Source organism: Procambarus clarkii, chromosome 26 (genome assembly GCF_040958095.1).
Source record: "Procambarus clarkii isolate CNS0578487 chromosome 26, FALCON_Pclarkii_2.0, whole genome shotgun sequence".
Lineage (NCBI taxonomy): Eukaryota > Metazoa > Arthropoda > Malacostraca > Decapoda > Cambaridae > Procambarus > Procambarus clarkii.
This window is the reverse complement of record NC_091175.1, coordinates 14,649,413-14,663,920: the sequence shown is the minus strand read 5'-3', so window position 1 is coordinate 14,663,920 and position 14,508 is coordinate 14,649,413. Positions and strand designations below refer to the sequence as shown.

Sequence of the window (14,508 nt, the reverse complement as noted above, 5' to 3'; positions counted from 1 at the left end):
ATAACAACAATATACAATATCAAGCCACATTAAAGATTCAAGTATTGTATTGATCTTGACTGATCTCTCTCTATTTTTCATGTAGTCCTTTGATATTAATATATTTTAAATTCATCCCACTGCAGTGTTGGATGGCTAATGATAATTTCCTGTATTACATATTTTGATGCAACTTTAATATCAGTGGTTGCTAATTGTATGGCCTTATGAATGGCACAGGGAATATTCAAATTTTATTGATAAATTTTGTAAATATTCATTGAACAAACTTTAAGTTGTATTATTGGTAACATATCAACAACATACTTGTTTACAAAATAGTCAAATACACAAATGCTCAATTTAATTGATAAAATTATTAGATATGGGTTATTGCAGGTAAATTATGTTATTTATTTGTACTATAATATTGTTTCATGAAAGAACATTCAATAATTCTCAAGAACTATAATAATGGACTGCATTCAAACTTCACGTTTATTATGCAGCTTTTAGAATAAAAATGTAAATGTAAACATTACAAGATTTTGAAAATATTAATAGAAGGACATATATTTGAAGATTACTGAGCCAGTGATTAGTTTTGTACCTCTTGCAATAAGTCTACAGTAGTTTTATATATGTATTCTATCAAATCACATTCCATCTTCATTTTCTTCCTGTTGAGAGTAAAGATTTGTTATCAAGTACTAAAGTTTTTAATAGTCTGAGTTTACAGTCCCTGCATATTAGGTTTTGATTAGCTAGTAGTTATGCTTTTGTATGGATATTAGAAATTTTATTATTTTTCATATACACATAGAGTATACAAAGGGTTATAAAAGTGAAACTAATTATGTGAATGCTGGTCAATGTCTCGGAGAGTGTTGGATCATCTCTCTGCACTGGGTAGTAGGTAGGAAAGTACAGCTATTAATGTGGCATTAACCCTTAAATGGCTCGATTAATTCAAAGTCCTACAGTATGGTGCACGACAAAAAATAGTTCACAAACTATTCAAAAAAAGTAGCATATAACAGTTTGAGCACAGTATGTAATCACAGATTCTGAATGGTTAAACTTTTAAGGGTTCAGCACATTTCATGATGGCTTGCTTTGCCAAGCATTTGTCATACAATAGTCTTAACAGCCAACAAAGGTACTTTAATGTGATCTTTTGTAGTATTTCAGAGAAGTATTCTGAAATATATAGAGAATCTGGGGCCAGATTCACGAAGTAGTTATGCAAGCACTTACGAACCTGTATGTGTTTTCTCAATCTTTGGCAGCTTTGTTTACAATTATTAAACAGTTAATGAGCTCCAAAGCACCAAGAGGCTGTTTATAACAATAACAACAGTTGATTGGGAAGTTTTGATGCTTGTAAACTGTTTAATAAATGTAACCAAAGCCGTCTAAGATTGAGGAAAGACGTACACGTTCGTAAGTACTTGCGTAACTGCTTCGTGAATCTGGCCCCTGTTCATTATTATGAAATGCATAACAGTAAGGGCTGAAGTTTCCTTCCTCCTGTGCACCACTGGAGAGAGATGGTGTAATAGTGTTCAAGGGGCCGACCTCCCACAACTCGAGTATGAATTCAAATATTTTATTTTAACTTTTACATACAAAGTTTAATACAAATATATTTAGTCTTAAAACTTTTCAGTCACACCTTAAATATATTAAATAAAACTTGATTATTTGAATAAGTATTGGATGTCAAATAGGTAAAACTTGCATTATAATAGCTGAAATTGAGTGATAGTGGAATTACACAAGTTAAATATATTACTTGTTTAACCCTAGACTTAATTGATTTTGTACATGTTTAATTTGATTTTAACAAAGTTTATAATAGTTTTAACAATGTTTAAAATTATTACATGTTCTTAAATATTAAAATAATACTATTAAAGGGTAGTGTTAATGCACATTTAATCATTGAAATGTTTTGTTATTTTTATATTATTAACTGTGCAGGGAGTGCCGCGAGTGACAGGCTTCCTAGGAGCAGTGGTTAGCACTTTGGCTGAGTGGCGAGCATCACTAGGAGAGTTTCCTGTTGTGTCATGGCCCCAGTTTGTTGACGTAACTCATCAACGAGTCAACCCTCTAGCTGGCGAAGAACATCTACGTGAGGTGAGTGAAAGTCAAATAACTTAAAGACAAAAGTAGATACCCATTCCACAAATCTAAAGATAAAATAATTGATGACATTTCAATCCATCTTGGACCAAGTTGACTTGATAATGGTCCAGGACAGACCAAAATGTTATAAATTCTTTTATTTTCAGATTTGTGGGTTGGGTGTGGGTGGGTGTTTGATTTTCAGTCACGTTATACACTACTAAACTGTCACTCAGAATTTATTGACCACACCTCGCATAATAGATAAAACCTATGTCCACTAACACTAATATTCATCTGTTTTCTTTCTAATGTTTTTCCTAATATCATGTAGGTCGTTCAGCAGCTGCAACTGATGGGGGAAGTTGTTTACTTAAAGGCAGAAGCACAGGACCTTGTAGTGCTAGACCCAGCTTGGCTTACTCACCAGCAGTTAGGACATCTCCTTTCTACCCAGTATGCTGCCCAGGCAAGAGTCACTGGTAAGCAAGATGCATGTTTAAATAAAACATTATATTATATATATAAATATATATATATTATTAAATATGACCGAAAAAGTAAGATTAATAATTCTAACACGAATTTTCTCAATCTTTCTTATATTTCTTTTCACTGTTGATGGTAACTGAAAAATCAATTCTCCAAAATTCATTTTTATTTCTAGTCTGACGCGACACTTGAACGCGTTTCGTAAAACTTATTACATTTTCAAAGACTTTAGTTTACACACACACAACTATAACTGAACAGAGTTTAAACAGCTTCGATTTTATACCTGCATTTGGATGAGGTGCATATGTTACAACATATCACCTCACCCAAATGCAGGTATAAAATCAAAGCTGTTTAAACTCTGTTCAGTTATAGTTGTGTGTGTGTAAACTAAAGTCTTTGAAAATGTAATAAGTTTTACGAAACGCGTTCAAGTGTCGCGTCAGACTAGAAATAAAAATGAATTTTGGAGAATTGATTTTTCAGTTACCATCAACAGTGAAAAGAAATATAAGAAAGATTGAGAAAATTCGTGTTAGAATTATTAATCTTACTTTTTCGGTCATATTTAATAATATATGTCTACAGGAAAGACTGTATGTATATAATACAGACGACATAACATGTATATAATATATATATATATAATATATATATATATATAATATATATAATTTGTGTATGTACATATATGTATACGACATATATACATATATGTATACATGTCGTACCTAATAGCCAGAGTTGCCTAACAAGATGAATTTTCAAGAAATATTTAATTTTTCCTAACCTTTTTCTTGTGAAATTATAGTTTTCATTGTATTATATATGATTGCAATTTTATGTTATTTGAGTCAAAACAAATAAATTTGATCACACCTAACCTAACCTACATATAACCTCTATCCTAACCTACCCTATCCCAACCTAACCTATCCTAACCTAACCTATCCTAATCTAATCCTATCCTAATATACCTTATCCTATCCTAACTTAACCTATCCTATCCTACATATCCTAACTAAACCTATCCTATCATAACTATGTCAGTAATTCATGGTCCTAATATAATAAATTATTATTGTTAGAAAAGAACCAATTTGGAACGAAATATTTGAAAATAATAAAAATCATTCTGCCTGTTAGGCACATCAGAATTTGCATACTAGGCCAAAAAGTGCAGTTCTGGCTTTTGGGCACGACATTATATTATTTATGTATGTATATGTTTGTATGTCCATATGCTGGGTTTAATTTTTATTAATACGGTATATATATAAACAAGTTTATTAGTATTCAACTCAAAACTTATTTAATTTTATTGTTTTGGTGCAGGCTGCTACACCGTGGATGACTTTCAGATGAGCTTTCCTGAGTGTGATGCATTAGACCTACTGCAGGTCTTAGAGGCCTTACACCTATGCACTCAAGTAAGTATAATGACTGGGGATGCCTTGAAAATAAATTAGTTATACAGTATTAAGAAAATATAAACTCTTGAGTTAGCAATAGAAGATGGAGAAGTGCTCCAGCTAAGAGACTTGGTGGAAGCTTTCATAATATGAAGAATGGTAACCATGAAGAAAGGTAAAGCAGTACAGACAACTCCAAAATCCAGATTATATTGTCCCGGACCTGATGCATATTCTCAGTAATTTGCCCTCGAGGTTATCTTGAGATGATTTCGGGGCTTTAGTGTCCCCGCGGCCCGATCCTCAACCTGGCCTCCACCCCCAGGAAGCAACCCGTGACAGCTGACTAACACCCAGGTACCTATTTTACTGCTAGGTAACAGGGACATAGGGTGAAAGAAACTCTGCCCATTGTTTCGCGCCGGCGCCTGGGATCGAACCCGGGACCACAGGATCACAAGCCCAGCGTGCTGTCCGCTCGGCCGACCGGCTCCCTTGCCACTCTTGCCAGATGATAGGGTTTCAAATTGCACATAATTATATGTGAATTAAAAAATTAATGTAAATTTAATATGAGATTGAGTACAGTATTGAGATAATACAAACTGTTGGAAAACATGAATTAAAGCTGCATTGTTCATCGAGTCTGGGATTAGGTAACAAAAAATAATCATAGCTAGGTTGAAATGACAAAAAAGAGTACAGAGGGGTCCCAAGATCTGAATTGGAAAAACATGATTATATCCATCTATACATTTGAATCCATGTCTATTGTATGAGCAGGTTGATACCGCCTTGTGGCCACATGCCTGTATATAGAATATAATGCATGTGCTACATTTTCTCATACAATATTTTTATAATAAAATTACATGGAAAATGACATTTAAAACACACTTGAAGTAAGTGACCCTTTGTTTTTATTTGACTGATCTGCATATGTTTAACCATTATTATCTGTTGCTATATTTCCTGTTTGTTCATATCTTGAAGACCTTTCTAGACAATTCTGAGTTTCTGTTGTTTAAAGACTTCCATTGCAGATAAATTCATCTGTATCATATATAAAAGAAAGCAAATGCTCCAATTTTTTGTATTTTTTTTGTATAACCTTTCTAGTGTGATAATGATGGAGAAATTGAATATGAATTTCCATGCTTCAATCAAGTTGAAACTCTTGATGGCTTGTGGGAAAAGGTTGATCCACGCTACACGGATGGTGTGTATGGTGGAGTCAGGCTACGATCTCCTGCACCAACACAGTACATTCTGCCACCAATATATATTCGCTTGCAGGTTTGTTCCTCCGAGAAATACTCATTGAAATAATGCAACAGTATGTAGAGGATGCTCTTATATTTATGAAATAGCATTCTGGGTAGATGGATGTTAAAAAGTAAAAGGTCCATATTTCTTGTGAATTGTATTTTGTTTGCATTTTCATTGGTCTAAGTCACCTATCATTATTTGTATTGCTAATACTTGATAAAATATAACTTCAAATCTTAGGAAATTTGTTCTTAATTTTGTTGCATTATGAATTTTAATTTTATTATTACTGTAATTACTTTATTATATTTAAGTTGATGTTTAATATCCCATTGTATTTGAAGGTTCAGCTTAGAAGATCTTGGCAAGAATACCCAGAGAGAGATACTGACTTATATCAATGGTGCAGTGGCTCCAAGTTCTGTTCAGGCCCTTTGGAAGCTCTTCTTACTCTTGAGGAGGGAGGAGAAGCTATTGAGTTGAAAGTACGCGGACCACCTGAATCAGGCCCTGTTGCATTCTTCTTCATGGAAGATCTTCTAGCCATGATTGATCAGGTAGAGTGTAGCTTAAATATTTACCATGGTTTTGTTCATTTAGCATTCATCCATGATTTTTATGGATAACCATGGCAGTCTTTTTTTGTTTTTGTTTTTTCAATATGCAATATATATTTACTTCATCTTTAAACATATTTCCTACAAATAATTGATTTCCTTTCATTAGTCATTCTTTTCCTCTGAGCCTTATTTGTAATCTCAAGAGCCAAAGTTGCCCATTTAACTACTGTATATCAATCATGGGTTTCAAGGTCTGGAATATGCTTCAATTAGTTCACTGATATGTTAACTTCTTGTCCCATTTGTTTAGGTACTTGTTGAAATGTGCCCTGGACTTGTACTGGAAAAGCATGTCCTGAGTGCTGAGCAACTTACTGCTCACTCACCCACTGTGTATGCTTGGCCACCAGCAGACATCTACACAGCACTGCTTGGCAATGGTGTGCGTGCTTCACTAATCAACCCAATAACTGAGAAAGAAGAAACATTTACTCAGTTAGTTTGCTTTGGATCCCAAGATGTAAGTTTTCTTTTCTTTCATGTCCATTTATAAATTTGATACCTTGTCTCCTGTGAAACTAAAGTGATAGCAATACTGTACTGTATTTGTATAAACATAAGCCACCCCCCCTAACTGTAAGGGACAGAGAGTTTTGGATGTACTTTAATTGCTTGAATCATCATTATTAGTCATGATACCTTTAGATGCTATGAGATGCTATTATACCTTCAGGTTTAGTGATCTTCACTTTGACTAAAAAACCAGCTCTCTATTTTGCAGATTTCCAACTCTAATGGATTCCATGACAGTGAAAATAATGGGTAGGTATTAGAGAAGGCAAGATATGAACAAAGACACAAATAACATATTGTAATGAATTGTTTTTTACCAGGTTGTGTCCAGTTTGATAGTTGGTGGAGAAGTGCACATCTCCAGCCTGTGCACGGTGACTGTTCAACGATTAGCAGCTCACATGGACCCATCTCATCCACGTGGATCTGACTGGTTAGTTGCTTAACTCAATTTACACTTTTGTTGCTTCTAATGTCATGTCAGTCATGGTTTATTTTATTGCTTGGAGACAAGTATTTTATGCTTCATAATCAAATCTGTGCATCCTCCATGGGCCTGTGGTTATTTGGTGAACCACAAAAAAAAAGAAATACAGTATGTACATTTTGTATATACATTCAACATATATGTTCAGTGTGTGTGTGCCCACACATGCACATTCATACACAGAAATTAACATGCTTACACATGACCCCAGATTTTAGAACAAAAGTTCAAATGAAGGCTAGTCACATAACAAAAACATACGCATAGAGTGGAGACGAGGAGTCACAATAATGTGGCTGAAATATGTTGACCAAACCACACACTAGAAAGTGAAGGGACGACATCATTTCGGTCCGTCCTGGACCATTCTCAAGTCAATTGTGTGTGAATGGTCCAGGACAGACCGAAATGTCATCATCCCTTCACACTCTAGTGTGTGGTTTGGTCAACACATAGTGGTCTCAGCAGAAGTGTTGTAGGGAAGAAGACAGCAGGCGAGTGTGTGCCCTGAGTGATCCAAGCTGCCATGGAGGCTGGTGGGAGAAGTTTGTGAAGGAGTTGTATGTTTTATAGCATGAATTTTAAAGCATTTTTTCTTAGTGAATTAATCCCCCCATGTGTGTGTCCCTGTCCATTCAATAAAAGGATAAGATATTAGTATCTCACTAATATATATATAATATATATAATAATAATATGTGTGTGTGATGACCAAAAACCACACACCAGAAAGTGACACAAAAAATTATGTTTCGGTCCGTCCTGGACCATTATCATTCCAAATTTATATTCCATTTATTTTACAAACTTACTTAGGTATTTTGGATTATAATATATGGTCAAAGTGTTGTAAACCTTCTCCGAGATCCTCGGCTACTGGACAGAACCAAGGATACAGAAAACTTAGCACCTTTGCATGTCTGTTGGTGTTGGTACACCAAATATGCAGCTTTTCAAGAATATTTTTGGAATTTTGACCTCATCTGAAAAGTCTCTCTTAAAGTGATGATACTTTTTAAGACACTAGTGCTCTCTAGAGTGGAATATTATTACACACTAACAACCCCATTCAAAGCTGGAGAAATTGCTGACCTGGAGAGTGAGAAAAGATCTTTTACTGCTAGAATCCACTCAGACATCTAAATTATTGGGACCACCTAAAATGTTAAATCTATATTCCCTAAAGTGCAGGCAGTAGAGATACATAATAATTTATATTTTGAAAATACTAGTAGGACTGGTTCGAAATCTCCATACAGAAATAACACCACATGAGACCAAATGGCATGGTAGGATGTCTATACATTCATTGAATGTATGTACCTTCAGTAGCCCCATTGAAAAGCAGAGGTACAATAGGCAACTCACTCAATATTAAAGGGCCAAGACTTTTCAACACACTGTACCTACACAAACAGGGCATAATTGGCTGACCTTTTGCAGTGTTCAAAAGAGAACTTGATAAACACCTTCAAAGGATACCAGATCAACAAGGTTGTGACTTGTTCATCAGGCTGTAAGTAGCTGTGTTGAACAGCCTAGTTAACTAGACCACCAACCAGGAGGCCTGGTCAGAGTCCACCCTGTGGGGACATTGATCCTTGGAATTATTGACAGGTACATATATGGTAGGTATAAGTGTACTAATGATTCAATTCCATATGGCTAATACACTTTACTGCCTTCTATGGTTGTCTGGTGTCACCTGCTTGATCAACAATGAAGGAGATATTGGTATTAGCTGCAGAGTGGATTTACGTATATAGTCCTGCACCAGCTGTCTGCCAAACAACCAGATAAATATTGTGATAGCATTTGGGCAACAAACAAAATTGCAGAGATTTTGAGTCTGAAGAAATCAAGGTTTTCTGTCTGCTGGGGACTGGGCTGTACCAAGGTTTCTCTTGACACTGTAATTAACTTGTTTGTATCTTGCATGCCTACTACTTGGAGCTTGCACAGTTCATAGCGTACCAGGCATGATGGTCAGCTTCCATCTCATTACAAACACACTTGTGCTTCCCATGCATAGTAGAATAATGGAGAAAAAAAAGAAGTTCATGTTAGAAGATCATCCTCATGATAATTTATTTGGATATTGGTTTGTCTTACAGGTGTGTTTTGGCAGTAAAATTAGGGCTACAGCAGCTTTTGCCCTCGCTGGACACGCAATGTGGCTCATCTCAGCCTTCCCCCACGGCAACACTGTTACACTCCTGGGGAAATGCTCCTACAGCCACACTTGGTAAGGCTGCTACTTCTGTTTTCTTTATATTTGAGGAGCTCTTCAGAGTTGGTTACTTGTGGTATTAATAAATTATTCATTATTATTTACAAATTTTTTCTATCTCTTGGCTGGTAAGTGATTTGTGCTATTTATGGTATGACACTTATTCATCCCACTTTCCTTCCCACTCATTTTTCATATAGTCTCCTTCATTGCTCCCCCCTCTCCCCACTTATGGTATACAGTACAGTATATGCATATATGCATTTGGATGCTTAAATGCACATGCACATGAATTTTCATCTGTTAAGCAATTTTATTTACCAGGTTTACTAGTAAATGAGCTTCGTGGAATGGAACGTGAAGATGCCGCAATAGCTGTAATGTGTGGTGCTCCTTTGTATCAACTTGCACCTCCTGATGACGACACAACGTCTGACTCTCCACCCATTTCTTCCACCTCGGCAACATCGACTTCCAATCTCTCCAGATGAACAATAGAACCACAGGAGCATCAGTAGACTTCAACAACAGTTATGTAAAGTTTTTATCATGGCATAAATTCTCAAGATGATTTATAGGTTTGATGGTGTACTTAAGATTCTATTTTGGGTACTTTTGGAGTATCCCATTGCTCCCCTTCTAAAACGACATGCATTGCTCTGAAGAATCGTGCGAGTGTTGTGATTCGATATGCTCATATCTTTAGTTACTATGTGTGTATGCACTAAAGTGACACTAGGTTTGTTTTCATTTGTCTTCATGCTTGTGCAGAGGAACATGTTTTACAAGAATTCTAATTGTTCAAGAGTAATAGAACATTATAGGAACTTTCCAGTATGTATTCTAACCTTCAGATCTGTAATGCATTGCAGTGTGGTGTTTCTCTGCCATGTTGTTACTGTACTTATATATTTGTGTGCCAAGTCATTTCTTCCTGATTGGTGTTATAGTTTTTGTTTTTTTGATTATGCCAAGTTGGTAAAAACACAAAATTATTTAGTGTAAGACTGCATATTATCTTTCTGATTAGAATGACTCCTGAGGAAGAATTATTTCTTTGTTTGTACCAACCAAGACAGTTTATCTAGCCTTACAGATACTCTGTCAGCAAATTCTAAGTCCTCATATAATTTAATTTTTAAGATCCAGAATATATTGCACCACAAATATGTTAGAGCACATTATGTTGTCTCCTGGGTTGTGGTGAATGTCACATAACACCTTTTGAAATGTAGTTTAATTGTGGTTTAATGTAGCTGCTTTTGTAAGAGCAAATTTAAGTAAGTCTTAACAGTAAATGTCATTTGTTAGGCTTTGAGGATATACAGTATTTGTCTAAATTGTTACCCATTTTAGTGCACTCATAGTATTGTATAAATTTTCTTATCCTAACCAAAGAATCACAATTCTTCTGGCATGTTTTTTATGACATTGTGAAATAGTCTTAAGTAGCTTGTATACTCGTCAGCATTCCAATATTTGGGAGGCTTTTATGAGTATCAGTGGTTGTACGTGCAGTCAAGAGCCTTTGAGAGTACTATGATAGTACTCTGATAATTTATCTCCTTTTAGTTGGTCAGCAATGCCTTACACACATCCAGCACAAAGCTGTTAGTGAATCATTGTAGAAGCTTTTGATATGGAACCTGTGGCCGGCTGCTAGTCTCATGCCGTCCCGCTTATATGTCTAGGTTAAAAATCAGTACAGTGTATAGATAAACCTTAAATTAAGTAGCTGATGAAAATATTTATCCTATGATCTTTTGCAATTACTGAATAGTTTGTTATTCATTGCATACTTATTATGGAAATTTGTATAACCTGGAGAGTCAATGCACAGACAAATTACATAAGCAGTTCCAGCATTTAGTGATATCTTCATACCTAAATTGATGGTGTGAGTATTGTACGTCTTATTATCACAGCAATACATTGACCGACAATGCAGACGATGAGTCACAGTAATGTGGCTGAAGAAATGATGACCAAACCACACATCAGAAAATTAAGAAATAACAACATTTTGGTCCGCCCTGGACCATTCTCAAATTAGTAATTGCACAACTTGATAATGGTGCAGGATGGACCGAAACATCATCGTTTCTTCATGTTCTGATGTGTGACTTGACCTGTAATATTGGTGTACTAAATGCAGCTGCAGTCTAGTTGGCTATTGTAGTAAAGGGGTTGTTATGATTTATAGTTTTCTTCACTTGTTTGTGCATTACAAGTAACATATGCTCTTTGAGGTGTAGTCTTCAACTTGATGTTACCTTTATTTTGCAGAACTTGACTCTTTATATTCAACCCCAGAACCATGAGTAGCATCTGAAAAGATAAGTTACACGAAACAAAATGAATTTTCGTATATACTATGAATAACAATTATGCACAGTTAAACTCCAAAGTTCCTTGTATACTCCAGTGTTACAACATTATATTGTAATATTATTAAATACATGCAATGTTGTAATTAATGCAAAAACTTTGGAATGCCTAGCTTAGTGCTAAGTAATCATAAGAATATTGGAGAATGTGGTATGCATATAATACTGGTATTATGAGTGTGGTATGCAAAAAGTACTGGTATTGTGATTCTGGTATGCATATAATACTGGTATTTTGATTGTGGGAAGCATATAGTACTGGTATTATGATTGTGGGAAGCATATAGTACAGGTATTTTGATTGTGGGAAGCATCTAGTACTGGTATTATGATTATGGGAAGCATATAGTACTGGTATTATGATTGTGGTATGTATAAAGTACAGGTACTAGTATTGTTGTGATTCTGGTATGCATGTAATGCTGGTATTTTGGTTGATTTGCATATACAAGGTTTAGGCATTTTGAACTTTAATTTGGTCCATTACTAAGCTCAAATGATTCAGTAAAATATCTTTATGTATGAGTAAGAACTCTGAAAATAATTTTGTTTATAAAAATGATCTGCTCAAAAGGGTGCTTTTACAGGATTGATTTGGTTCAAACACTGATGTAATTTTTTATTGGTTAGTAAAATAATTATTTCCTTGCAGTGTTCTATCATCACATTCACATGGGAACATTATTTAGTAGCCATCACAACTACACTTCTCATTAGACTATTTTGATACGTTTATTTGTTAATTTTTAGCATCAATACTTGAATTGTCTTCAAGTGTATATTTTAGATAAGCTCTTTTCACACATTACTTTGTCTTAATACTGGTACAGTGTACACAGAAACCTTTTCCTAGGTTGGTAAATGTCAAATTCTGATATTGTGTTTTTTTGTAAGTTACTGTACATTGTGCTTTTCAGGCTGAAAACGTAAGGCCTTTGTAGAAATTACTAAATGACATAAACAAATGTAACTCTTCATGTCTAGCACCTCTTAACAAAATAGTGGTGATAACAAAATATTTGCATAATTGAAAGTTGGGTATTGTCAGCACACAGCTGTGTGTGATAGGAACTCAACCACACACAGCTCTTCAATATAAAACTATGGTATTTTAAACTGGAAGTGCTCCATCCTAATAAGAATGTTAAAATAAGCTCAATCAAAAATAGTAGGACAGAAAAATAGCACCTAGGAATGAAATAAGTGACCATTGTGCAATGTTAGTCTAGCCCAATTCCACCTATACATAGTAGCCAGATTAACAGACCTCAAGAGTGAATCCAATAGAGCACACACTACTACTATGGGAAATATAAGTAGGTACTTTTTTATTTTAAACTATGCAGGCGACGAGTCACAATAACGTGGCTGAAGTATGTTGACCAGACCACACACTAGAAAGTGAAGGGGCGACGACGTTTCGGTCTGTCCTGGACCATCCATTTAAACTGTCTTTTAAGTTTTATTGGATAGTTCTTCTTGTATGTGTGTGTTTATATTTTTAGTATTAACATTTTCTTTAGTATTTCACCATCAATGTAATTAAAAGCGAATTTGAAGTTGGAAAGTGACATGTGTTTGTGTGTTCTCACCTAGTTGTGCTTGTGGGCTTGCCCATAGCAGCTGTCTAACTCCCAGGTACCTATTTACTGCTAGGTGAACAGTAATCAGGATGAAAGAAACTCTGCCCATTTGTTTCCACCTCTGCCAGGGATCGATCCCCGGACCATAGGACTACGAATCCCGAGCGCTATCAACTCGGCCATCACGCTCAGTCAGGCCCCACTCAGGCCCTGTCCACTCAGCTGTCAGGCCCCCCTGTGTGTGTCTTTGTGGCTGTGTGTACTTGCCTAATTGTGCTTGCGGGGGTTGAGCTTTGGCTCTTTGGTCCCGCATGTGTATGCTTGCATGCATGCAGAGTGGTGATTTTTGTTTTTTGTTTTTTTGTCATTTTATCAAACACTGCAGATAAAATATGATTTTTTTTTTTAACTGTAACTGTCCAAATATAGGCAACATTACCTTAAGGGGTATTAGACAAGCAAGGTGGTCTTTAGATAAAGGTGTCTGGATGCTTTATTATGTGAGTAATACCAAGGATGGGTGTTCTTGGGAATAAGAAGGCATCAAAGATATAAAAGTAAAATACTGTACATCTAATTCTCAAAAATTATTTGCAGATTATTGCACTTTTAATCCAATAACTCTCATATAATTGCTATCTCAGTACATTTCATGTGGAGATATTTTTTTCCTTTCATCAACTATTGATTAAAAAATGCCATTAAATTGTGTTTTTTCACAGCTAGTCAGACGGTAAGGTTATTTAGCTTTGCCCAAATAAGGAAGAAAGGGTTTAAATTGGTAACACTAATCCAGATACATGAAAAAGAAATTGGGTCAGGCATTAGAGACTAATGTGTTCACCAAAATTATTATCCCGTACTGTGCATATTCAAGCCTTTTTCCCGCTTTGTTTCATGTGATATGTATAATTATTGTTAAATTTTATATTTTTTGTAGTACAGTATATACAAGCAGTAACAAAATAGTAAAACAATGAGTATGTAGCTCTTAATGTTGCTTATCATTCACATTCCATTATTCTACATGGTGTGGATGGTCTTCATGGTCTTACATGCGGGTGCCATATGCACTTATTTATTGCTTTTATACACATCTGAATTAAAACAATATTAGTTTGCCATGTTTTATTGACCTTTTATTTGATATTTGTTAAATTCTGCAGGGTTAAAATTATTAAAAAAAAAAATTGAGAAAAATTAAATGCCAAAAATCTTCAGCATTGACTCTAGCACAATCATAAGTTATTGCAAGTATGGTGGTACATTTTCACTAACAACATGTTTAAACAACAAGGCACTTCTGTTAATACCATCACCTAAAATTCCAGACCATGTAATAGATTAATGATGTCATATCTAACAGTTAACCAATTCCCTGCCATCAAATATAACAGGTAATT

At 35.1% G+C, this 14,508-nt stretch overlaps 1 protein-coding gene across 1 annotated transcript in view; it reads left to right on the top strand.

The window, feature by feature from the left end:
- Window positions 1-14,224, top strand: part of LOC123756804 (death-associated protein kinase 1) — a 79,735-nt gene extending 65,511 nt beyond the window's left edge. Inside the window, 9 exon segments of the mRNA XM_045740159.2 lie at window positions 1,963-2,121; window positions 2,444-2,591; window positions 3,940-4,034; window positions 5,136-5,312; window positions 5,630-5,842; window positions 6,156-6,365; window positions 6,739-6,851; window positions 9,020-9,150; window positions 9,460-14,224. Coding sequence (XP_045596115.2) covers window positions 1,963-2,121; window positions 2,444-2,591; window positions 3,940-4,034; window positions 5,136-5,312; window positions 5,630-5,842; window positions 6,156-6,365; window positions 6,739-6,851; window positions 9,020-9,150; window positions 9,460-9,626 — 1,413 coding nt within the window. The 3' untranslated portion in view covers window positions 9,627-14,224.
- The last annotated feature ends 284 nt before the right edge of the window (window positions 14,225-14,508 follow it).